The sequence below is a fragment of the Cyprinus carpio genome, chromosome B3 (assembly GCF_018340385.1).
Source record: "Cyprinus carpio isolate SPL01 chromosome B3, ASM1834038v1, whole genome shotgun sequence".
NCBI lineage: Eukaryota > Metazoa > Chordata > Actinopteri > Cypriniformes > Cyprinidae > Cyprinus > Cyprinus carpio.
In genome coordinates, this window is record NC_056599.1 from 23,765,190 (window position 1) to 23,792,691 (window position 27,502).

The 27,502-nt window shown below is 36.3% G+C and overlaps 2 protein-coding genes across 3 annotated transcripts in view; one reads left to right on the top strand and one right to left on the bottom strand.

Annotated features, from left to right (window-relative positions):
* LOC109081457 (myosin-binding protein C, fast-type-like) overlaps positions 1 to 16,825 on the bottom strand; it is a 34,746-nt gene extending 17,921 nt beyond the window's left edge. The window contains exons 1-4 of the mRNA XM_042720321.1: positions 16,749 to 16,825; positions 4,340 to 4,375; positions 4,214 to 4,228; positions 2,190 to 2,207 (exon numbers count right to left, since the gene is read on the bottom strand). Coding sequence (XP_042576255.1) covers positions 2,190 to 2,207; positions 4,214 to 4,228; positions 4,340 to 4,375; positions 16,749 to 16,770 — 91 coding nt within the window. The 5' untranslated portion in view covers positions 16,771 to 16,825. The remainder of the gene's footprint in view (positions 1 to 2,189; positions 2,208 to 4,213; positions 4,229 to 4,339; positions 4,376 to 16,748) is intronic.
* Positions 16,826 to 23,682: 6,857 nt separating this feature from the next.
* On the top strand, positions 23,683 to 27,232 carry LOC109088831 (ER membrane protein complex subunit 10). 2 transcript variants are annotated; one of them, XM_019102968.2, is made up of 8 exons: positions 23,683 to 23,860; positions 24,016 to 24,082; positions 24,161 to 24,273; positions 24,400 to 24,513; positions 25,206 to 25,390; positions 25,559 to 25,652; positions 26,230 to 26,332; positions 26,931 to 27,232. In XM_019102968.2, the coding sequence occupies exons 1-7, from the start codon at positions 23,765 to 23,767 to the stop codon at positions 26,314 to 26,316; spliced, it is 756 nt and encodes a 251-aa protein (XP_018958513.1). In that variant the 5' UTR covers positions 23,683 to 23,764; the 3' UTR covers positions 26,317 to 26,332; positions 26,931 to 27,232. The 2 variants fall into 2 exon arrangements, with proteins under 2 accessions (XP_018958513.1, XP_018958507.1); XM_019102962.2 differs by lacking the exon at positions 26,230 to 26,332 and having other exon boundaries at positions 23,688 to 23,860.
* The last annotated feature ends 270 nt before the right edge of the window (positions 27,233 to 27,502 follow it).

The window sequence follows — 27,502 nt, forward strand, 5'->3', positions numbered from 1 at the left end:
TCAAAGAAAAAGAGAGAAAACAGATTGAAGGAAACCATTAGGAAGTTATATATGGGATGACATTATGGCTTCTTTGAGGCTGACCTTTTAGGAGGCATTCATGTTCACACATACTGTACATACTAACACACATAAATGTAGAAACTGACGTCCTTCTGTCCTTCAGTTTTTCAGAATGAAGAAAGTGCATAGCCGTTAATTAAGTTATATTCTTCACTATCCAGTCAATACCAATCAACTTCAGTGTCCTGCAAACCATTATAATCATAGTGGTACTGATGAGTGGGTGGGTGGGTTTTTTTGGTTGATGCTGGTTAGAATTGAGTTAAATGGATGGTTTTGATGGCTGATTATTTAAAACCAATTTTTGCATTCTATTCTGTCTCAACTACATAATCAGATAACATATCCATAGAAAAAGTCACAGTAAATATGAAACAGACAATATAGCAAGCCAAAAAGTGTGTCTTTTTTCAAATGCATTGGCTACAAATACGACCTGTGGTGGGATTAGGCCCAGGTAATGTCATGCATTTCCATAAAACCAGAGAACAAAAGCTTCACTCTGTTTTATGTTTATGCAAGTTAATTTGATAAATTGAACAAGGATGAAACGTCACAGTGCAATGCATAGTTTGGCTTACATTAAAAATAGTTTTGCATAAGGCTCTCCTATATAGCTTAGAACCACCCATCCTATTTTATGAAGATGATTTACCCAGATACATATAACCCAGATAAGATAGTTGCAGAAGTAGTTTAACACTAATGTCAGCCACTAAACATGTACACTGTGAAAATGCTTGTCCAGCTCTGGGTGTCCTAATCTCATGTTGCTAAATGTCCTGACCCTCACACTCGCACACTTCAGTGCTGGATCTCATACACAGATCCACATATTTCCAATGGTGAAACTTTCAGAGTGACAACCACTTAAGAGTATCAGTATAGTGCATAACCTTGACTTTTTAAACGGTGACCGCATTTCTAAAAAAGATTACAAAAAGTTAAAATAAAACACAGTTGCAAGACATCAAGAAGATTTCTGCCATGGTAAATAAGTCATAAATGTAAATCCAACCAAATTAGTGTGAATAGTAATGTATGTATCTAAATTATATTTTGTAAAATGGCCAGAGGTTGAAATAAAATATCTTTTGGTTTATGCACACCAGCACTCATTGTTATATACACAAACTAATAAATAAAGTATATATCCAAATTTTCTCGTTAACTTATTTGACCTAAATTACAATTAAAATGATAGTTCAAGGTGCTGTAAACAATTTTAGTCACTGCTAACCTTTAAGGAACCGCTAACCTTTATGTAATTAGACATGCCTCCTATTTCTAAAACCAGGAGAGAGATGATTGTCTTCATAATTTAGAGGGAGTTTGTCGTTAGATATAATTTGTAGTTAAAGTCAGTTTGGGAAGCAAACATCTAATGTATAATATAATATACTATTTTATAAATTAATTTCTCATGTCAGTCAATGGTGGTAAATTCAATTTGTATTCAGATGGTGGTTACATCATTGAAATAAAGTAAAAATATATATATAAATATTACATGAAAAATAATATTACAAGTTTAACTTGCAGGACTAAAATGACTAAAACTGAAAAAACAAACAAAACAAAGCTGAATAGAAATATTAAAGAATAACCTACATATTGAAATATTAACAAATAATAAAAATGACAAAAGGACATAAACCTTTTAAAGCTTTCTAGTAATATCTGTCAGATAATAGGGATTTTTTTAGGGCTTTTTCTTTTGCCTAAAATCACTTACAGCACCTGTAAGGGCTAAAATATGACATACTCTTCATCTGGATGCTTTGGCGAAACTTAATTTGAATAGACAGCCTAGACTGTTTTCTATTATAGTGAGTCTCAAAAAATAATATGGCCGTTAAAAAGGAGAGCACTGTTCAGTGACCAATGAACTAACGTGAATGAAAACAGACTTGCTGGCATTCGCCAAAGCAGTCTCAGATTTCAAACCACTTGTTTGCATGTTGGTCTTGATTTGGCCAGTCAGAACCCCTGTGACAGACCTGCGGACCACCGACAGAGACAGTGACTGACATTTGGTCACATGCACAGTCACAGGAAAGCAACTTGCACATTGACAAATAAGCACACACACACAGCGAGCCAAAAGTAGTGTTTCTTTCCCTTACCGTCGCGGCCCTCATCATCTAAATTTAAAGAAACAATGGAAGCATAATGAGGTTAAGGCAGCACATACAGAGAGACGGGTTAAACACAAACATTATAACAAACTACATCCCAGTGTCTTGTTTCTGGAAACTAGAGCTGGAGAGAAAGTGTAAACAAACCTGGACAAATAAAAGAATAGCAGCATACCTGTCAAACAATGTCACTCAGCAGTTCTCAATAAACATCATTTGTTTTGATAGTTATTTGTATAATGCAATGACATTTACTGTTTGGGGTCACTGTAGAATGTTAACAGAAATTCCCAAATCCACAATGAAATGTGAATTCTAAGCACATCTGATGAAAAAGTACATATGTTGACACCACATTACACTGTGTACAGGTCTCACCCTTCACACTAGGCTAGCAAACTCTCCTCCAGAGGGAACAAATTGTACCTCAGCACAGTGTTCATTTTATGACACCAAATTAATGACAAAATGAACCTAGAACTGCAAACACGTATGCACATGCTTAGTGTTCACTCTCATATTGAGCTACAATATCATAATCAAGCTCACAATCAGCTTCAGTGCACATTGTTCAAAGAAATGCACACATACACCAGTAAATGCATATAAACACACATACAAATATACATTTATAGATTATGCACTTACAAAGTGGCACTTAAACATCACTGACTAATTTAATTTTGTTTTTCAAGATTAAATAAAAGGTCCTTTTAGAATAGTGTTTACTGCAGTCTCACATTTTGCCATTTAAATGCCAATAACAGCACCTCCCACAGCAATTGGAAAATGACTCTATATTTTCAAAGAAATTGTAATAAAAAAATTGCATGTTGTTAAATCCATACAGCACAGCAATAATAAGTTATCTTCTATATCGCAGCATATGCTGGGCTTTTGTTTATAACGCATCTTCGGCAGTTAAGTAGGCTTTAATGTTATTTATGTAGGCAGAAACAATATACTGTAATTTATGTAAACTGTATTATCTAGACACAGAATAGTAAATAAATATTGTTCTGCATAAATGCATAGTTAAATTCAAATTTGTTATTGCCGACTGTGTTTCTATTTATAAAAGCAGTTAAGTCAACCTGAAATGCTACGGAGAGATAAATGCACAAAGAAGATGAAGATAAATGCAAATAGTCTTTAATAAATCCATACAAGGATAAATCCAGGACAGAAAAGGCAGGAGCACACATAGGGACGTAGTAGACTGGACAAACACAGACGGCACAGACTAGGGCTTAAATACATGGGATGACGAGGACAATTAACAAGACACACCTGAAGCAAATGACATAATCAAACATGAGGGGAAAACTAGGTCATGGAGCGCATGAGGGATGAAAACGCAAAAAAAAAAAAATCCAAAAACAGTCTTTATGCATTATGATTAATAATTATATTGTTGTTCAACTAAGCAATGCACTGCATATATGTGTCAATATGTAAAAATGCTTTTAGGTTCAGTACTAGTTGGTTTCAGGTATGATTCATGTATTTGCTATATTTAAAGAAGAATTAGAACAGGTTAATATTTATGTGTGAAAAGTTTATTATGGTTTTATGTTAGTTTACTTCTTTTAAACTAAAAAATAGGAAAGTATACTTTTAGTTTACTTTTTATGTACTTCTCAGAAATGGGCTTTATGTACTCCTCAGAAATATACTTAAAATGACATTTAAGAATACTTGACTTATTACTTACAAAAAGTCTAAATATACTTGAACTTTACTTAAGTATACTTAATAAAATAAACTTGAAGTATACTACTTTTTGGTAAGGGAAATTAATGTATATCACAGCTCTCTCTTAATCCTAACCCCTTACAGCACAGACTAACCACCATAACACACACACACACACACACACACACACACACACACACACACACACACACACACACACAAAGCTCATCTGTAAAAGCAAAGCTACCCCTTGTACCCTTGACAGACTGAATGAAGACAAATGGCGTTCATGACAAGATTCAGAGCAGGTGACCCACCTTCAGCAGGCTTATCTATGGAAAAAAAAAAAGACAAACTGAGAGTAAGTCCCACTGCATTAAAATGATTAATTTCATTAAACAGATTATAAACATTTAGTAGAGTAAAGAGATACAAGTACAAACCAGCAGGTGGAGCTTCCACCTTCGCTCCCTTGGCACCTGAAACAAATGAAATTTACAATCACAGTATTCAAAAGGGGTCTTCGCTCCCTTGGCACCTGAAACAAATGAAATTTACAATCAGGGTTTTTGTTAAATTTTGGGCCTCGGGCCATTAATATTTTCACCAACAAAAAATGGTTTTAAACCAATTGTTTCTATCTTTAAAGTGTGTCCGTAGGAAATATCAGTTTACATTCCGTTTGCCATTAATTGTAATAATTCATTGAGATTTTTGTATGCACAAGGAGGCTGACAACAGACATCTGATCTCACCATCAACCAGTCCATCTGGAATCACATGAAGAAACAGACAGAATCCAGAAGAACTGTGACAACGTCTCCAAGATGCTTGAAGCATATTTCAACAGCATACTAGCTGTTGTCAGAATTCCTTGTGCATGTAAAAATCTCACTGGGTTATTACAATAAATAGCAAAAGAAATGTTCAGAAATGTAAACTATACAGTATATACACATGTAAATGTAAAATATACAGTATATACACATATGTCAGAGCAGAATCAGAACAATAAATAAATGTGTAAACAATGATTATATATGTGCATACATCCTCATAACAAAACACTTATGAGATGGCCTAACCTATTTTTAAGGCTGCATGTAAATAAATAAATAAATAATAATAATAATAATAATAATAATAATAAAATCAGTATATATGGAGTAAGGCCTGAAATTATTTTGGAGTGCAGGCATCCGAGCCTCTCCACTGGTCTACAGTAGGTGTAAACAGCTTTGCTACATCGTGCCACCGTCACCTTCCAAGTCGCAGTGTTGGCCTCAAATTGACTCTAGACCTGAAAGGAGTGGTCGGACCTTCACTATTTAGTGTTAAGGATATGAGACACTGCACCTGGCCTCGGCCCTGAGGGTCAGATTGCGTGATCTGCTTGCATACCGATGTACCGACACGTCTATTTTTGATTAGGTTTGTCTTTCAGATTGCAATATGTTAATGGGGCTCAGGCACTTCTGGTATATCTCCTCGTCCCAGAGGAGGAGCGGGATGTGGCGATCCAGCGATTTATAAATGCTTCCCCTGCCTCAGGATCTAAGGAGCTGGCTAAGATGTCCACCCGAAAAAGGATAGAGCAGCGGGTTCACCAGACAGCTGAAGGTCACGACTGTACACAAACAGGGACCTGTAACAACTCTACTGGGAAATGCTCAAATGCTCTGAGCAGCTCTCACCTTACTGATGAATTGGCCTGGCAGTGTTAATTTGCTTGGCTAAAATGTATTTAAAAATCTTTGCTGAGGTGGAGGACCCAGTCAGCTTTTCATTAAAATGGCACTGTCCTCATAAATCCATCGCTAACACTACTGCAATGCTGTGCATGTGGTTTGCTGTCACTATGGAAACCAATATAATACTTGTGCTCTCATCTGTTGAGCTCAAGTAAACATCTATTAATCATCTTTTATATCCTTGGTAAATCAAGACAATCTTGCCGGTTAAGCTAAAGGAGAAATCTGGTGGTGATTTGAACATCTAACTCACTCATTTATGTTTTGCAAAAGCAATATCTTAAAATGTGTCTCAAAATGTTACTGATGTGATATCATTGTTATTATTTTTTAGCAAAAAAAAAAAAGTTGAAATAAAATATAAATATTATATAAAACTTAAATGAAAATGAGAAAAGTTTCCTTGATAAATAAAATAAGTTTAAGTATTAAAATTACTACACCTAAAACTGAAATAAAAGAAAAAAGCACAAACTGAAAATATAAAAATAAATTCTATTTCAAAATATTATTAAATACTACAATAGTATATAAATAATAATAAAATAACAGTGTGCTATATTGAGACAGATAACATTTCCTAATGATATTTTTTCTACCTAAATTCTCTAAGGGCTCCTGATCTCCTGCTCAACTCAACTGTTGGCTCTTCTCTGGTTTCCAGTCGTCAGCACTCTCTCCATCTTGCTAGTCTTGGTCCCTGTCACTGCTACACATAGTCACAGTGCTAAACACTAACAGACACTCACTCACACGCAACACAAACACACACGTTCTAGAAGTGTAGGTGAGGTAAGAAGTCAAATGGAGACCAGTGTAGCCTGAATGCTATAGTGCTAAAACACTAATGCAGATGAGATGTACAGTACTGTATACTTAACCACCTTCACAGCAGCAGCGTTATGATTGTTAACTAGAACTATTACAATTTTGGCAATTAATTTAAGTAAAATTGAAATAAAATAAAAAATAATATTATGAAAAACCTAAAAACATAAAAAGAAATTTTAAATGTTTGGTGTGAAAATGTATAATTTGAGTTTAAGATGGAGTTTTTAAATGTTTGGTGTGAATTTGTATTATTATTATATATAAATATATATATATATATATATATATATATATATATATATATATATATGGCTAGATAATTTAAATTTTAATTCTGCTAACAGTGTAAATATATAAATGCTAATAAAAACAGTGACAAGCACATAAAAATGACTAAAAAGAAACTAAAATAAAAAAACTGTATATTCCAAATATTAATGATGTTATAATCGTATATGAATGATATTAAAATAATATTTCTCATTTATATTATTTTTTTCTCTGAAAGTGACATCCATGGATAAAAATGATATGGGAGCCCTTTTGCAAACCTGTTTCCTCCTCCTCAAAACAAACAAACGAACAAATACATAAATAAATAGGCTAAATTACAACTTTAAAATCACACGGTCTAGCGGTATTTCTTTGCAGTTGTGACTTTATATCTCACAAATTACATTTCGTATTTTTTTACACTGAGGGAGGCATACATGGGCTTTCACAGGAGACAGAAAGAGAGCCAGACAGAGATGGGCCGAGTTTAATGTGGTCGTGTTAAATTAGCATGGAGAAGACTCGGATATCTAAAAGTATGTTTCATAAACAACATATGAGAAAAGTGTAAACGAGTGGTCTAATGCCCTCTCGTCTCCTATGCCTCTCTCTGTTTCAATAATGTGAATCCATTTCCATAAATACAACATCTACGATTACATATATCTCCATCCTCACATTCTCCATATATAGTCTGAGGAATATTTCAGTTTTTATGTCGCTATTAATTTCTGTCTGATCCAAACATGGAAGGTCCTACGTTGCTAATCCATGGTTGTTTCAGAGACGCCACCCCCACTGGCCCCTGGGTCACACAGCTATTCTGAAACCTAGCAAAACAAACCACACGATGCCCTGAAATTGAGAGCAGGCTGAAATCCAGCATCAGCATTTGAAACTATATCGTATTCGTGGCCGCACTCAGAATTTGCTCACTTTAGTTACGCTAGCCTACAGCGCTAGTACTCTCTCCTTCACTTTGCTGACAAATCACTCTCTACTCTGTGTTCCTCTCTCTCTCTCTCTCTTGCCTCTCTCTCTGGTCGCTTCCTTGCTCAGTTTGGCCGACTAACCTCTGTGGAACGTTCACGAATCTAATCTCTTATGACATTTACTTCACTACTTCATATCTCTTTCTTCACCCAAGATAAAAGTCTTTTTTGAGCCAATAGCCTCCCGACTAATCAAAATACAGATGCGATCGAGGACAATTCAGTTCAGGTTGTCTAAAAACAAATGAGAGAACATGTCATTTCAACCATTTTGACAGGCTTCTCAACATTGTCAAGTCTGAAAGCAGGGGCCTCACTCCGAGTGGCCTTGAGTTAACATGTCGACCCACACCACCCTGTGTTAATGTCGACAAATGCCCTTCGCATATCAGCACATATATGCTTCCAATGCACTCCGACTTGTCACATACAGTGTTATACAAACAAAACCTGAAAGGATGTCTAAATGTTTAGAGTCAGGCTCAAATGTGTTTCAAGTGTGACTACTGTTATTTATCCTATACGGCCAATCCAACCCGAAATGAATGTTTTAATCTGTTAACAAATTATGGGTACAAAATATATGAATAACAGTAACCATTACAATTAAGATAATTGTATACAATACGTAATATACAAAATATCTTGGTCTGGATCTGGATCTTGGTTAATGATCTCAAGCTGAAAGGAACCAGTGTAGTCAGATTTACCACTGACTCCTTTTAGGGAATCAAAAACAAACAGTGTAGTTCCAGTCACAAACAAATGACTCTTATGAGTTGATTCTCTTAGTGAATCATTCACAAACTTTCTATACACTTTATTGGGAGTTTATAACTGAAGTGCCCATAACATAATAATTGTATTAATTGATTTCTACGACAAATGCAATTTCAAGTTATTTCCATTATTATCCACAGAATTAGTTTCTGGTTTTATTATTATAACTGTTCAATTAGTAATTGATCTGCTCATGTACTAGTTTAGAAAGATCCCTGCATAATTTCTAATGTTACCTGGGAGATCATTTATTATGTCTAAATATCAATCCCAGGACAATGCTGATGATTTTAGTTATGGATATAGATTGTAATATATTATCATTGACATTTCCCAACGTTAATTTATCAAAGTGAATCGGAGTTGAATCAAATGCTTGTAAATCAGAAACCGATTGAATCTGAGATCTGTATCCATACCCAGTTCTGGTCTAGGTCTTAACCTAACCCATTAAGTTAAGGGGTCTGTGCCTTCCAGTTGCAACAAACCAATTAAGTTAAGAAAACCTCAAAGGGATAGTTCACCCAAAAAAACTGCCATTAATTACTCACCCTCATGTCAGTCCAAACCTGTAAGACCTTTGTTCATCTTAGGAACACAAGTTAAGATATTTTTGATGAAATCCGAGAGCTTTCTGACCCTCCATAGACAGTAAAGTAACTGAAATGTTCTTAGGAAAATAGTCCATGTGACATCAGTGGTTTAACCATAATTTTACAAAGCTACGAGAATAATTTTTGTATACAAAGAAAACAAAAATAAGGGCTTTATTTAACAATTCTTCTCTTCTGTATCACCATCCTTTGCCATTACGAACAGCACCATGACGCATGCGTGTGCATTCCTCTGCTCATAAACAAGGCACAGAACATGCATGTTCTACATCAGCAGCAGCATATGCATGTGTCGTGGTACTCTTGATAAAGTCATTAAACACAGGCTCCAGAGCAAGGCATCGACGAATAGTCATCTTCTCACCATAGGCCCCGCCCACTAGCCTTCACTTGCTTAACGTCTGACACCTGATTATGCTGAATGCGAGTGCTGCATTGCCATCAAAAGCAAACAGAAATAACAATCACTGCCGCTATCTTGCCTACTCTGGATACAGCATAGAGATGCACATTGGCTTTCTGACACAGTCCATGTGCTTGAGTCATGACACATGGAGTGAAAGAACATTCGCTTTCGAGGTGTTTGTTTTAAACAGCTCTTTCGCATCTTTGTACAGATATTAGAAGAATCTCAGCACAAAGAACAAGTGGTTAGTTTATTTTTGATGAATCCTGGATTGTGTCAGAGGACTGATCAGAGCATTTTGTTTTGTAAATGAGACAAAGTGTCACAGAGAGCTCACAAAGAAACATTTGCTGAAAGATGAAGCAGTACTAGATCGGGCTGCAGCTGAATCACAGTTCAAAAGTAAATGATTTTGTCTGGAAATGACCATTTTATTTTGATCATGTTGTCAAAACACTCATATGCAATAGCGAGGGAGTGTTGATACTGTTTTCTATGCAATGATGTTAGACAATCATAACAGTGATTCCTGACACGCCTTAGAGGACACGCCCCTTACAACAGGACATTTTAGAGAGAGGGTAAGAATCAGGGTTGATAATAGTTTTATTTTTTTATTACATTTTTTTGTGCAAAAAAAAACAAAACTTTATTACCATTATAAGTAAACCTCAAGGACCATATTAAAATAAAAAAAATCCACGTCTTGACCCATTAAATGATGTCACATGGACTATTTTAAGGATGTCCTTACTACATTTCTGGGCCTTGAACGTGTCAGTTGTGTTGGTATTTCATCATAAATATCTTAATTTGTGTTTTGAAGATGAACGAAGGTCTTACGGGTTTGGAACGACATGAGGGTGAGTAATTAATGACAGAAATTTCATTTTGGGGTGAACTAAAGGTCTTTGGGTCCGAAATTCTCATCCAAAATTTTCTCACGTTAAAAAATAAATAAGATCTCACGTCGAGTCAATCACGTTTACACACTGCCTCCGAAAATTTCATCCATCATAAAAAAATTCAGATCAAGTTTGATTTTCTGCGTTTTTGTTACTCAGTGTACAAGGACCATAACCCTTTAATTCTATTATTAACTAGGGTTTCCCTATTGTAAGGAGTTTGTTGAAACTGGCCGCTGGCCCTGACTTCAGCTCCGATAACGAATGAATATAATGAATTCCTTTTAAAATATTTCAATTTCAGGATAAACAGACTATGATGGGAACAGCCTAGTGATATATGTAGTGTTTCTAAGGATATCACAATATTTTTTTTTTTTTTAAATCCCCTCAGGCTTCATTCAGCTCCTCAGATCCAGATTGAAAGCAGCTATTTTTACGAGCGGGTGTGTGATGGAGTGTCTTTGGCATTAGAAGTATTTGGAGTGGATACAAGTGCGGGGAGGGTCGGCCGCACATGAAGTTTCCCTGTTTTATGAGGATGGAGAGAGTGATTCTTTTGGCAGCGAGAGGAAACACTTAAGAGAAACGCTACAATATCTATCAGTCTCTGCATGAGAGTACTGATGATTTGAGTTATGGAAATAGATCGTAAACTTCTCTTTCCTACATACATGGAAATATGAGATGGTGAGGATAAAGATGAAGACTGGGGAGATGCAGATGGTGACGCAGGAACAGTTTGATCACGAACATCTGATCTGAGAATATAAATAAACCGGTTGCTATGGGTCATGCTGTGTATATAATCACAACCTATATAATTTCTAAGAATAGTTATAATTTTATATGAATTTGTCAAACTGAAGACCACTTCAGCTGATTCAACAAAAATATTTACATGAGCTGAAGTTCAAACATGATTTCAAATCAAATATTTAATTAAAAGGATTCTCTCTCCATGTATTTATGAACTAAAGACAGGCTATCATGTAAAATAAATGTCAAAAGGTGTGGTTTATGGTGTGATGATGTTGAGATTAATTATGGCCTCTTTACTTCCTGACAGTGATCTCTTTCTCTTTTCCATGCTCAGGATAGCACATTGCATTTTTAATAAACCAAGCAAAGTTGTAACTGAACTTGACAGCCAGTAATCATCATGAATTAAGGAAAAGAGCACATTAGACGTTTAAACTAATTTTGTTTTTTATGGGGAGGAACAAAAGTTTTGAGCAAGTTTTTGAGGATGGAGAGATGATAACGATTTTTCACAAATATAAATGTTTTAATTTTTTCATCAAATGTAAAGGATAATTTACATTTCTTATTTCCTGACAGAAAATATTTAAAATATGTAGGCTATATAATATATAATGTTCAGTGCAAAAATAAAAATAATTATATGTGCGAAAAATGCAAAATTAATAATATGCCTTTAAATCATTTAAAATAAATGTTAAATATAAACAAATTAAAAAAATAACAAAAATTATATAATTAAAAATGTAAAAAATCATAGTAAAAAAATTATTAAAAAATAACTTGGATTGAACAGGGAAAGCAACAGTTTGGTCAAATGTCCTGAAACTCTTTCACATTTCTCTCAGGTCAGTGGGCCATCCTTAATGTTGAGTCATGCAAAAACTTTATTACTTACACTACTCATGCAATTTAATTATTAAGTATACACTTTTTCTTTTGAAAGCTACAATAAAAATGTATTAAATGGGCATGTTGCTTCTACATAAAAATTATTTATACTGTGGGTGCTAAGATTTGGTGCGGTGAAGGAAAGGTTGACGATTTAACAGAGATAAATAGATAGAAATTAGCACCGTGGGTTTTATCGGGGCACTCAAGAGGATTTACCTTCCTGCCGAGTTTAGTTCAAATCTAATCAAATACTCATGAACCAGCTAATCAAGGTCATTGGGTTCTCTTGAATATTTCACGATTCCAGATCTCCAGGAGGAAGACTGAGCAAGACTGGTGTGTGGAATATGCAACAGGGTTTCTGAATATACTCATACAAAGATATCGGGTCATGCAGTACATATCCCATTACATACATTGAGTTGGAGGACATATTCTAAAACACACAAAAAGCAAGCCCTCTCACATTTGCGTGCGATCCATCATGAAGGAGATGCATGCCAAGGAGTGCATTGTGATGTTAACGGGTATGAGGTAATGCTACACTGCCCCAGCTGGAAATGAGACATTGCATGCTAAGACACCTATCACTGTCACTCTTACTGTATATGTGTGTGTGTGTATGTGTGTAAGGGGGGTTGGGGGATGGGATTACTTAGCTACATTTTTTTAGGTATACAAAACCTCCCTTTGGGGATGACCAAAGGTGCCCTCAGTTTGGAAAAATAATTTGTAAATATCTAGCGTAGCGTTAGTTCTGGCAGGTCACGTTAGTCAAGCTCGCATCAGCTGACTCTCAGCTGATCCCCATCTACCTATGGGAAGACGACACCTATCTAAGCATTCATATATAAGGTCCCTTAGTATTATCAGCAGTTTTCGCATTGCTCAATAGCTAATTACCCTCCTCCATCCCCAACTCCTCCTCTGTCAGTCACGATTCAGCCTTCGGACTGTCCTTTGAATCAGACTAATTCTAAAATGTGTACATAACATTCTATCTACAATCTATCATTTGTCAGCATTTTTTAAACTGAATACATTTTTTTTTTACTAACTATGACTCTACATGACTTTTCTAGGATTTTTAATAGGATATATATATATTATTTTATTGTTTTATTTCTTCCTGGTAAAGTATTATAGAGCTTGACAAAATGTATATAAATTTGCTTATATAAATTATTTAAAATAATTTTAAGTCATTTTGCAGCCCCCTTGGAGGTGTGCTGAGGCCCTCTAGTGGGAACCGGCCCCCTGTTTGAGGACCACTGGTATATGTATAACTAAATATTTGTGTGGTGGAGCAAGAATATGTCCATGTACGATCACACAGTTCACAGAGAGTGTCTGTGTCATTCTGTGCATTGTTGTGGTGAAAATAGGGAGATTTGGGAAAAGGGAGCACCATAATAATGACATTTCAGATGGCAAATAAGAGGCTTAAACTTCCCTAATACTCAATACTCTGGGTGTTTCATTAGCAGGGTTACAGGGAACCGAACTCTTGTTGTCCTGCCAGGACAGAAACAACATTATTTCATTCTGGCAGGGCAACACAGGCTTATGAACAAAGAGACTCAATATTGTTACAGAAGATGCTTAAACAGCACATAATCATTTTAGGACGTTTTAGAAGTCTGAAGGAATCCTTCACTCATCTCAAACTGTCACAGGCCGGACATTTGACTATTATGGTAATGCTTGGGTATTATATTAGACTCATTGTGAAGTAATTTATAATAATATGACATATCATATGGGCTTTATTTCAGTCCCAATCCAATATTAATGCAAATGCGCAATTTATAGTGCACAGCCTTGACCCACTATTACAGTACTATCATTACAGTGTATCCATAATCATGGAGCAATATGCAGAGACACACAACTCTGAACACTTCTCCGCTGTCAACATGCCCATTTGTAAAATCGCATACCCTCCTAAAAGCTGCTCAAGGCCGCAGGGCTATTCTGGAAGCTGTTTATTAAGGAATCGTGCTCCTTGCCAGTCACTATGGCTTCAGGAGATCCAGACAGACTTTATCTCGACAGTTCCCCACTTTGAGCAAAGTGGCCTGTGCATGTGACTGGGAAACTTTGAGTGGAGGGTGGTAAATGTGATCTTTAAAAAGCAATAAACTCGTGTGTGGTCTGAAGTGTGGAGGTTGGATGAATGAGAAAATGAAAGAGGGACAGAAGGATAGGCAAGAGAAGACGCAACAGGTTACGCTCCGGTGAAATGATCCAGTTATCTGACACTCTGATGTCATGCTCTCCAGCTGGGATTAACACGGAGTCATGGGGCTGAGTTAGAAGGAAAAACTGAATCATAACAGAGATCTCAAGAAGGGATGGTGACATAAGACCAAAGACATTGAACTGACCTTGTGTGTTTTTTAAAAGGGTCATGCTCAAAAGACATTTGTTTGCTAAATACATGCCCATGGCAACCAACTGATGTTCTTAACAGAATACTGAACTTTATTTTATTTTATTTTACATTATAGAAGAGTTTCATGTGTAAAGCAAAGGCTGAAAATAATAAAATATAAAAAAATAAAAAAATAAAAAAAAAATCTTCAAGAAATATTAGTCTGCATTACTCTCTTTACATTTTAATTGGTTTTATAAATATAAAATAATATTAAAAAATGTCCTGCTATGGAAATTATAATATGTTTTTGTTATGTAGTTTTCTTTTTTTTAAAGGGTCGTACAGACTTTACATTTGTATCTGCATTTTCTGATTAGCCCTGTCAACTTATCTGTAATCATTTTAACAAATAATTAAAAAATAAAATAATATCATCATTAAATATCATTCTTTATATTTTTAGCATAACTGGTTCAATTTCCTGAGAATGGTTATAAATTATTCCATCTTTATATTTCTAAATATCAGGAACTTGCAGTTCCATTTACAGTAATTACAAACATTCTGATCTGTTTTCCTAAACAGCATCCGCTGTTAAGCAGCTTAGTGCCACAATGTACATTAAATGCATTTTGAGAGTATTACTGCATATCGGTGGTTTTGCTGATTATCCTGCTGTTGCTGGAGTAATGACTTCTCTATGAGGATGAATTAGTTTAGATTTGAAACACAACCTCTATTTTGCCTGAAGATTTTTCGGTGTCTGTCAAATCAGTCATTTCTTTCTGCCTCAAGACATGTACTGCACAATGAAAATGAAGAAGGTCATATTTTAGAGCCTCAGTCAGATACACAAGTTCACAGCACCATTACATGGCTGAACATGGGTATCCTTTGACATAAACTTCTGATATCTCATGCTAATTCCATCTGCTGGTTACACTTCAATGCCTGCAATTCACTCTCCTTAAAAGCTCCATAAAAAGGTGTGTCAGGAAAAGCTTTTACCTCTGTATCAGTGCCAGCAAATGAAATCATACTGTGTGTTCAGAACATACCCCCTCCAAATATAAGCATTAATACTTTGAGGACCATACTTGATATGCTATTGATTTTTAATCGTGCACTTCACTTCAATCGATAGATTCATTTTCATAATGATCAGAATGTCACCTGCAGGGTCAATCAAGAATTGAGTGTCTGAATGAAGGACTTTCTGCAGGCGAAACAACATATTCATGCAGCTTTATGAGATATCCTTTGAGTATATATCACATATAATGAGTCCTCTTGGAACGTGATTCAACCTCAGATCATTTCAATTGAGTTTCATTACATAATTACAGCATTGTCCATTGGTTAATAATTAGTAATAATGATTAAAGCCTGGAATATACACAAACACAACATTGCCAGAGTTACAGTCTGGAGGAGTTGCCAAAAGTCAGAGCCAGTCTGCAGATTTTGGGAGCTCACATTTGACCAGTTCCACAGAAAATCGCATCCTGTACGATGGACACAGATTTAGATGATGATTCCATCCAGATGGAGGATATCAAACATGTTTGATATTTCGAGCCAGTTTTAGAACACATTTGTCATAAATCTCCTAGCAACGAGTATGAGTCTGTATGAGTCTGTGTTCAGAATCACTTTAAAGTCTGGTAGTGTGTGATCCTCAGTAGTTTTAGTGTATTATGCCCAGTTTTCCTCTGTAACCATATACAAAGTCAACAAGTATATACCTAGTATTTTAAAACCTCTTCAGATTTTAAAAGTCGTGTACTGTATCCCAGTAAAGTAATCATCACAATCATAATTCAAATTGGGTATCTTCTCTGTCTAGTCGCCCATACTACCAAACCCCAAACTGAAAATTGACCTCTCACTCCTGCTGCTGCCAACCCAACCTTTAAAATTCATTTTTCAGCACCTGTCACAGCCGAGACCATGCATCTCCTTACAACAAATTGTACATTTAGACCCATGATTTATGCTTTAAGCAACTAAAGTAACATTTCTCAACCTTTGCAGGAAGTTAGATAACTGTACTAGTGATCGAGATTTAAGTAATTCAGCTTGATGAATGAAATTATCAACAAATGGATGTCTTTATGGATGGGCCAGACACTTAAGCATTCTGCCAGTCAGAGTAAAAGAGCATCATTTACATTAACATGACACATAAAATGACAAATAGTGGTGATAAAAATATACCGTAGTGTTCAATGTAAAATCGATGTTGAAATGAACTTAAAGAGGCTTACCTGGCTTCTTCGGTTCAGGCATGGTGGTTCGTCATATGTCGGTCACCCTGACTTTTCTTTCTCCCACACTTTACTCATCTTTCATCCCTTTTATTCCCTCCTCCCTTGGCAAGCATGTCGTCCCCATCCTTAAGAAAAATAGAGGAGGGTGGGTGAGAAGAGAAAAGAGTGATACAGAGAGAGGGAGTGACAGAACGAGTGTTACTTGAGATCTTAAGGGAATACAACTTGGACAAGTGGAGCAGACGAAAGACAGAGACAAGGGTGAAAAAAGTTTAACATTATAACAAACAGGGCGTCTCTAAGTTAATTGGATATCTTGTTAAGGCGTGCTGTAAAACAGGCTATTCGCTAATGGCATGATATACTCGTAGATATTTGAACTGACAGTCTGTTTGAAGCACATTACAGTGGAGCTGCTTGACACCTGTGATTATCTATGAAGTGATTCTTACCTCAGAAAATTAGAGAGACTTGTCAAGAACAGAATCAGGCTGCTGAAATGCTGTCAGAGGTTAACTACGTTAGACAGGCTGACCTTTGACCTTATAGCTCCCCGAACCACTCCTTTCTTTTCAACAAGTATAAGTGCTGACAATTCTACTCACTCATTCATTCACTCTGACTGTGTTTTACAAATAATAAGGCTAAACATTGAATGAAAGCAGTTAAACTGAGGTAGCTTTGTGTGCTTTGGTTGCTGGGGACAGTTGCATAAACTTAGACTATCTCTTAAATATGAGTTTGACCAACTAGCAGTTAACAAAGGGGTAATCAGTCTAATTTTTGGATTTAACTAAAACTAATTTACGATTTAATGTGTTAAATGAATAATAATAAAAATATATATATGGACAGTCTTAAAGGGATACTCCACCCCAAAATTCAAATTTTGTTATTAATCACTTACCCCCATGTCGTTCCAAACCTGTAAAGGCTCTGTTCGTCTTCGGAATACGGGTTTGGAACGACATGGGGGTAAGGGATTAATGACAAAATTAGAATTTTGGGGTGGAGTAACCCTTTAAAGAAAACAATTAAATGACTAACTTTTAAGAGTATTCTAAAGCTTTTATGAAACCGGCCCCAGGTTAAATAACTCACCAAAATACATAAATACGCTGATACGCTGATGAAAAATTTGATATTTAGTCAACATAGCTTGTATAACTAATATAACAAAAATATAATAAAATGACTTGAATGCTCATTATAATATTATTTCTTGAGTGCCAGTTTTAACAACACAGAGTTTTTGTTAAATTTTGATATATGTAAGAATAATTGATGAATTGTTAGAAAATAATTTGCGTCGTGTGCATTATTTTCTAATAATTCAACAGTCTGTCATCAATTTTTCAGCTTATACTACAGTTACCACACCTCAAGAAAGATTGTTCTCATTGTTCGGGGGGGTTGTGTTTCAAGACATTTGTCAGGTTTTTGTCTTTAAAATGCTCTTGAGTGTAGGATTAATTTCTTATGCATCTCATCCAACGCCTCCGCTGTAAATTCCAAAATGTCATTTTAGACCTAGCAATGAAGACTTGAGCTGTTGATAGTAATGCAGTTACAAGAGAAAAAGAGAGCGAGAGAAAGAGAGAGAGAGAGAGAGAGAGAAAGAAAGAAAGAGAGAGATTAAGCGTGTGTGAATTACCGGAGTCGGTGCATCTCTCAACAGTGTTCGGCAGCAGAGTCTCTACTAATAGCGAAACTGTAAGTTCATCTGCTTCAAAAACACTGTTATTACCTTACTAGTGATAAATGACCAGTTTAAGCTGATAGTTTAAATTGCTAAACTATTTTATTGATAAAATTGTCAAAGCAGTGCTAACAACACATTTCTGTGCACGAGTATGTTTCTGTGTGTGCGTGTGTGTGTGCATTTGGGAGAAAGAGACTATGTGCTTTTCATACATAATAAAATATTTTTTTGTGGCAAAAACAGATAAATAAGTTGTAATTTTTATCTTATATTTATTTCCTTGATCAGTGTTGTGGTGGGTTTAAGTTATTTTGCTGTTCGCTGTCACATCTTGAAACGTTCGTCAGCCAATCAGATTCAAGCATTCAATAGCCCTGTAGTATAAGTTTACATTAATACATATATTAAGTCAGCAAGACTTTTTTTAATACTTTAATTAGCAATAATGGATTATTAAATTACTAAAAAGTGACAGCAAACATTTACATTGTAAAAAAAAAAAAAAAAAAAAAAAAATCTATTAATCAAACACTTTGGGAAAAAAGGGATCATGGTTTCCATGAAAATTAAGCAGAACACTGCTATTAAGACTCATAATAATAAGACATGTTTATATTAAAATGATTATTAAAGTAACATGACACTGAGGTGTAATGAGTAATGACTGCTGAAAATTCTAATTTGCCATCACAGGATAAATCTACATTTTTAAATATATTAAAATAGAGAGCATTCATTTTAAATTGTAATAACAATTAACATTTTGATTAAATAAATGCAGTCTTAATAAGCAGACACTGACCCCAAACTTTTAAACGGCAGTGCATATAAAATATTTCAATATATGCCTTTACTTTTCATCAACTAAAATGTTATTCTTGTCAATTAAACTTTGAATACATTTAGAAAAACTGACTAAAATCTATATGATATTACAAAATAATAACCAAGTTAAAAGGATATTTTCTTCGAAAGCCATAAACTGACTAAAACAAAAAGAATGTAAAACTAACACTGTGATTATGGTGTGAAACACGATAAAAAAATTAATTAAAAATTAATGAAATTAAAAATGTGAAATGCAATGATCACAAAATCCCCTGTGTACGGTGTACTGATCTCTTTAAAGGCTAAACTGCGGAGATCAGAGTTTAGTCATGCCCCGGTGTGAAAGCTTGAAGTGTAGAGTTCAGTGACGCTCTATTAAGCTTGACACACCAATAAATGCTCTTTGGAACTTTAATTTGAAGGAAAGAAGACTGGGCAGAGACTGTGCTATTTATAGAAAGTGCAACTTGAGAGGCAGGTGTCAAGGAGAAAGGGAAAAAAAGAGAAATATTACAGAGGAGAAGAGGCAGAAGAGACGCACGTACAAGCACAACACATATGCAGTGGAAAGGAAAGTGATATACTGAATACAAACAGGCAGGAAACAAGATACTTCATGCTTCATAGAGTGCTAACTTAATTTATTTGATTCAATTACACATAATAAGTGCTTGGTAAAGAAAATATAAATCATATTTCAAAATATATCAGAGCAGAACGACTCTCATCATGAAATGTAAGCAGAAAATGTCAATGCACAAGTAACACACATGCCTTTACAGTGAGGAGATGGCTAATTATAGTCTTGCAGGAGTGTGGGGCTGTACCATTGTCTGAGGGCGTGCTGACAGACAGCAATGACTAGATGGAAGAGGTATATATTCATTTCAAAGTAGGAATGTCTTGGAAATCACATGGCATGAGTGCATGGAGAACCCAAGCCCTTCTGCTGAAACAGTCTATTAATCATATAGGCGCTCTTATGTGTTCAGTTATGGAAATGCCAATACACCACGCTGTATCACTTACCTCACTGTCATCTGATTAATGTAATTGAAAGGGCGTGAGTGTGTTTGTTTTTCTCCTGCCTTGGATCTTAATTGCAATCCATGGGTCCCGTACTGAGTGGCGCAAATAGGTACCCTATTGATTGGGGGACAGAGTGTAAGATAATCGTTAACTTTGATTTACAGTACAATAAGAACAGAACAGTACAGAACAAAATGAGTTTGTGGAGCACAGCAACTGTGTGCTACTGTAATTGATTGCAATCGATCTAAGCTAGTGATTAACCTGCGGCCCTGATGGTCCATTCTGGAACTGCTGTCAATGCAGTTATTATCTTTTAGGTTCACTACAATGACAGATGTTCAGGCAAATTAGTAAGTTCCCAGGTGGTTGGGGAACACTGAAATTTTTATGCACACATAACTTCGGTCATGCCTGTAATGGCTTAAACTGGAAAACATTTTATTAAATTATATGTCAGACCCAAGGATAACGTCAATAAATAATTACGTTATACAGTGCATTACAGCCACTTCGGCCCTGTGGACTTTTAGGAAATAAACTCTCTTAAAACATTTCCCACTCTGTGACTACTTTATTAAATTTGTTATTTTCCACAGTGTGACTGGTTTATTAAATTATATAGACATGAAAGTCAAACATTTTCACCACCCTATTTCCACTACCTGTAAAAATAGGCTATTTTTTATGTAATTTCAGACCTTTCTAGTACTGCTGTATCTAAATACACACATAATATTTTCACACTTTTTTGCATGTTATTACCTTCAACTTTTTTTGTTTTCTGCACACATCACATATTATATGCCTCATTACATCACAAGCATATTTTTCAGTCTTGATATTTTCCGACACTTGCCTTCTTGGTAACCAAATTCCAAGAAAGGGGAAAAAATGATAGAAGCGTAGTAAAAACATTTTAAAGACAGTTTCAATAGGAAATGTTTAAATCTGTGTAATAAAAATCAGATATAGTTCATAGGCCTAGCATGCAAAAAATCAGCATGTGCGTTTAATGTCTGAAAATGGATAGTAAGATGCTATAGAATAATAATGATTGCAGACAGTCATTTGAGATGAATGGAAAGGTCTTGTCATCAATCAATGCATCTGACTTGACTCGCCATGTTAGAATGTGTCCTTAACGTGGGCACATTCTCCTGTGTAACTAAACCACTCTCTAGTGTCCAGCTGCAGTCATTACATTTTATTATTTTCTTGTGACAACAGGTATAATGAAGTTAACCACACAGAGAGAACCCTGTAAATGGGCGCACATATTTATTGAACCTTCCCGTAGCAGCCGACCTTAAAGATCTCTATCCTTTCCAAGAATGTGTTTTTGTCCAGTTTGCTCGTTAATGTCTTTTGGGAATCCTTCTTGGTCTTACAGTGAACCATGCTGATTGCAGACTCGTGATAAAGTAATCATAAAGTGATATCTAAAAAATAAAAAAGACCCTCTCATGGGGGAAAATCCCTCTCATTAACTGAATTAAAAAATAATAATAATAATGCGAGCAGCGACTCCTACTGGTTCAGTGGTTCATGCTGCACAAAATTCAGGTGTAATTTCAATTTGGTACACAGAGGGGGCAGTACATCACTTATTTTCTGGCCACTAAAATGGCATTAAAATGAACCAAATTGTGTGTAATATTGCAAATAAAACGCATAAATCAGCATATTTTTAATTTTGGAGATAGACAACGTTGACTAATGTACCAAATAACATTAAAAGTTAAATCCAAAAAGCACACTTGCACGCTACTACATTAATTTAATCCAATTTAAAATGAGAAAGTGGTGAAAAACACAAAAGACTGAGTCCCGCTATATTGCTCAGGCTGCACTGCAGTGTCTATTCACAGGCGCGATCCCACTACTGATCGGCACGGGGGCTTTGACCTGCTCCGTCTCCGACCTGGGCCGGTGCACCCCTCCTTAGACGACCTGGTGGTCCCGAGCTCCCCCAGGAGCACCATATCGATACCGAACTTAGCGCGGACACCCGATCGGCATAGTCCACTGCAGCCCAGAACCCCTGAGCTCAAGCGGTCCGCCAGCCTCAGCCTCCCAGCAACTTGGATTACAGGCGCGCGCCACTGCACCCGGCGAGAGAGAGAGACTCTGAGGCGCTCTTCAATCTGTGTGCGCGCTGCTGCACACAGCGCCCTCTAGCGCTCCACGACACAAACAACCGCAGCTCGGCGCGCTGTGTTGCCAGGTCCGCTTCATGTCAGCGTATTGGAGCTTCTACAGAGAAGCGCTTGCATTTGTATTTTGTAGTTATGTTGTACTTTATTTTACTATACCTCAGAGGTTGGGTTACGCTTTATTTTAGTGTCCTTGTTACAGTGTTATTATACATTTAAGTACTGAGTAATGTTCACTAAATACATACACGGTTAGGGTTAGGATAAGGGTTTGTTTTTTATTCATTTTTGTTGTGATTTTTGCTATACAAATGTACATATACAATTCCATGTAACAGAGAGAACAAGAACAAACAAAAAAAAGCTGATTAGTATTTTACCTCAATTGAAATTGAAATACATTTTAATGTCCCCAAAGGGGAAATTTACGTTGGACTCAAGTTGTTCACATTAACAAGACCATTGGATCAACAAACAACAGAACATTAACAAGACCATTAGATCCATAAACAACAATACAGAGAGAGAGAGAGAGAGAGAGAGAGAGGGGACAAAAACACCCTTAAAAAGACACCCATTCATCATTTAACTTTTTAATTCACATGGCTTTTTAAAACGATCAAACCTACATATAAGCGTTTAGTAAAATACCTATTTTCCTAGTCTTTTTCAACTCCACCATATTTAAAAAGTCCTTAAACTCCATCAAAAATGGTATATTTATCTCTTAATATACAAGTTACCTTTTCCTTTGACATATATACCATTTCTTTCAGCCAACGTCCTATTTGGTGCAAGCCGTTTTGCTTAAAGAATATATTTATAAATATATATCCCGTAATATACATAATAATTTATAATATATATATTGTATTTATAAATATATATCCCGTAATATACATAATAATTTATAATATATATATTTTTTGTTTTGCTTAAAGAATATATTTATAAATATATATCCCGTAATATACATAATAATTTATAATATATATATGGCATGTTGTTGGGGCTTGTTTTGTCAGAGCAGCAGGATTTGTTTTTGTAGCGAGACCTGGCAACATGTCTCCAACGTTAGTTCATTCTGATGGTTAAAGGAAACAAAGCACAGTTATCAGGAAGACAACTTAATGATTAAAAATGCCGCATTAATATAATAGTTAATCTGCAATGAATGAATGAACGGCGTAGAGTGTGCTTCGATCGGCATATTCAACGTTTTCTACGACTTTTGTTTTGAAACGCTGTAGCGTTACTTCCGGTACACAGAAGGGAGGTCTTTCAAGGCTTGCGACGAAATGGCCACGATAAGAGTCTTGTCGCTTATTCTGTCCGTCCTGTCAACCGTAACGCTGCTATGGACTGAATCAGGCGAATGCAACAATGGTCGAAGAGTAAGTCCAATATATCTGTGAAACCTCACAGTCACGTGATGTGTGTTGTTCGTGTATTCGCTCTCTCGCGCAGGGAGCTTGTTAGCATGCTAGGCTGCTATCTGATCTGAATATGTGACAGTGACTGACTGACGGTGAATGTTTGTGTCTGCCAGTCAGGAGACGCGGTGGACACCGACTTTAGCGGATTCTCTGTGCCGCTAGAGCACTCATTTGAAGTGGGTGAGTATTAAGGTAACTAACTGATTAATAATTAGCGTGTCTCCTTTTCAGTTTAGTCACTGTTTGTCCTTGTTTCAGATGATGTCCCCAGATTTCGCCTTCGCGGTGCCCTGCAGTTGAGGGGTGGAAGAGAAAACGGTGTGTACCTCTCCCAAAACCAGCTCTCTGAGAAAGACAGGAGTACACTGAAGGTGAGAAGAGGCCGTTCGTAGGAAAGCGAGGATATTTGTGGCTGAGGAGCGGAGAGTGTCCTGTCGAGATGTCTTAAGCGCATCTGCTGTCTCTCTGGTGTAATACAGTGTCTGTGTGTGCTTCAGGATGTGGCAGCAGTAGACGGTCTGTACAGGATTCGAGTGCCTAGAGTCTCTCTGCAGGCGGATCGACAGACAGAGAGGCAGTCTGAAGGTTACCTCACCACATTCGTTAGAGCCGTACGTCAACCCCTCAGATACCTGCATTAGATAGATTTAATCACAGATATCTCACTGTGTGTTTATATATCCTCGTTTGGATAAAAGCGTCTGCTAAATGACTAAATGTAATATACACACACACACCAATGTTCAAAAGTTCGGGGTCTGTAAGATTTTATTTAAAGTAAATTAATACCTTATCCAGTAAAAATACATTAAGTTGATCAAAAGTGACAGTAAAGACATTTATAGTGTTACAAAAAAGTCTATTTCAAATAAATGCGGTTCTTCTGAACTATCTATTCATCAAAGCAACATGAAAGATTTGTAAGTTTTTCAACAGAAATATTAACATATTAACATTGCATATTAGCATTGATAACACTGATGATGATTTGAAAAAGATGTGTCTTGAGCACCAAATCCACATATTAGTATGATTTCTGAAGGATCATGTGACACTGAAGAATAATGAATAAATTCCATCACAAGAATAAATGACATTTAAAAACATTGAAATAGGAACTAATTTTAAATTCTAGTATGTTACGAATGTTTTTACTGTATTTCGCAGCCTTGGTGAGTGTAAGAGATGAGCTGTAGTGTGTGTGTGTATATATGTAAATGTTAATATTTTTATATAGTGTGTATGCACAATACTAAGGTTGGGACGTTTTTAGCTATAGATCTGGTCTTGCTTTTCTCCCGAGTGCTCGCTGGTGGAGTCCCACCTCAGTGATGTCATCACCCTTCACACTGATGTCAGCGGATATATCATTGGGATTTCCATAGTAACGATCCCCGGGTCATGTCGTGGGGTAGAGGTGGAGGATGAGGTTGACCTGGAAGTCTTTAACACAACAATAAGTGTCGTGGCGCCAGTCACTGCACCTGTGTGAGTACAAACACACACACTCTCAGACTGCTACTTCTGATACTTAGTTTTTTTTTTTTAATTCCAAGGCCCCCTTTGTCCTTAACAGAGTATTTAAATACTTCACTCACAGATTGCATTGTCTGCATATGTTATTATTAGCTGTTTGTCTCTCTGGCTCTGATTTAGACCTGAAACGGCACCCTACATTGAGAGGATGGAACAGGAAATGGAAAAGAAAGGCAAAAACCCACAAGAGCAGAAATCCTTCTTTGCCAAATATGTGAGTATTTTCATTTTCTGAAACGGCACCCTACATTGAGATTTACTTTGGGTTTGTGGTAATTTACTTTAGGTTCACGTAAGTACTTTAGGTACTTTAGGTTCACATAAATAATTGTTTACATTTGACTAATTATTAATGTGATCATTTTTTTTGTATTATTTATTTAATCTCCTCTCATGCTTTATTTCACCTCCTGTCTAAAAGGCCTCCATTCCTGCTAATAGTTTTTTGCTCTACTGTGTCTTTTTAGAATTAGCATATTTTTTTCTTTCGTGTTTGATTAACAGTTTGAAGCTAGTGGACTGCAGTGCCTAAGCTGACCGTTACTAGGTCTATATGTTTTTATGTGTTGCATTTTAAGCTAACCATTATTTCTATTGCTGCTGTGCTCCGTGTTGAAGCTGCTGGTCCGTTCTGCCCAGTCCTGAATACGTCTTCCAGTACTAATGTCCCTCTTTGTGACTGATCTCTTAATTCTCCAGCAGCGTGTGTCGTGCTCGGCTGTTCTGCATTCACTGTGCTGTGACTGTGCTGTGTCTGTGTTGACTTTGTGCCGGTCTGTGCTGTGTTCCAGTGGTATTTGATTCTGGGAGGTGCAGTGTTCCTCATGGCCACCAGTTCAGCACAGACCCCACCAGGGGGCGCCAGAGAGCAGAGCTGATATCCATTCATTTCAAGTACTGAAATCTCATTTTAGCCTACTTGGTTACTCTGTCACTCCAGCTGATTTTCTCAAAGTTGTGTGTGTATATGGGCCAGCACACGCACCCACATACATACAAACTCAAATCCTCTGATCCTTCCTCCGTTTCAGCTTGATGTTCAGTTGTTTGTGTGTTTCCTTATGCTTTTTTATGTATGTTTCCTACTGGGTCATGACCAGATCAGTGGTGTTTTGATCAAATAGGGGCCTCATAATCAGGTTGGCCGGCAATTTTAGCAGGTGACTGTAGTCTCAAGCTCAGAGATGTTCATGACCCACGCTGCTTGCTTCACTCTTTCCTGTTTTTTTTCTCAGTCTCATTTCTCTTGATTTCTCCCTCCCAGTGGAAAGTCATTTGTAAGAAGCAGTAAGTGGTGGAGGTTGGACAAAGAGAGAGCAAGGAAGGATGAAACTGAAAATTATTTGCTTGGAGAAACCAATTAATTCAATGGCTTGTAATTGTCCTGCACCTAATCATTGACTCTGGAGAGGAACCGTCATGTTTTGCATTTTAGACTGTGTACAAATGTGTTCAAACTTTCTGCTGTTTTTCTTTTCTCTTTCATCAACAGTGGATGTATATTGTCCCTCTCGTTCTTTTCCTGATGATGTCTGGAGCTCAGGATCAGTCTGGAGGCGGAGCCGGAGGTGGGGCAGCCAATGGCGGAGGACGATGATTCCCATGGCAACAAAGGCTCCTGTGTTGTACATAATAATTTAAAGCAGATTTTGAGTTCATTGACATGCATAATGACACATACATTTACAATTGAAGGATCGTTCTAATCTAGAGAGATAATGATTGAAAAACTTATAGCTGCATTGTTGGATTGCGTTTTTACTTCTGAGTTAATAAAATAATTTGATGACCGTTGAAGTTGTCAGCGTGGTTATTTACTACAAGTCATGGCATTCATAAATCATACAGGCATTTTGAAACAGGTGATCAGTGGATGGAGAGCTTTAAAAGTTCATCTCTTCATCCTCTTATATGTAGCTCTTAGACTTGTTTCCTGGCCCAGTGCCACTTCAGTTAGTTTGTTTTGAATCATGTTGATGCTGGTAATACCACACCTCTCTGCACCTTGATGCCATAAATAACTAGTCATCTACTGTAAACCAAATATCTCTTCATCATGCTTAT

Excerpts from the sequence above, each read along its gene's own strand:
- LOC109088831 (XM_019102962.2), top strand. The coding sequence starts at position 23,765 with ATGGCCACGATAAGAGTCTTGTCGCTTATTCTGTCCGTCCTGTCAACC. Across the intron at positions 24,083-24,160 it reads AGAGCACTCATTTGAAGTGG|ATGATGTCCCCAGATTTCGC; the intron begins GTGAGTATTAAG and ends TCCTTGTTTCAG. Across the intron at positions 24,514-25,205 it reads TCACCACATTCGTTAGAGCC|TGCTCGCTGGTGGAGTCCCA; the intron begins GTACGTCAACCC and ends TTTTCTCCCGAG.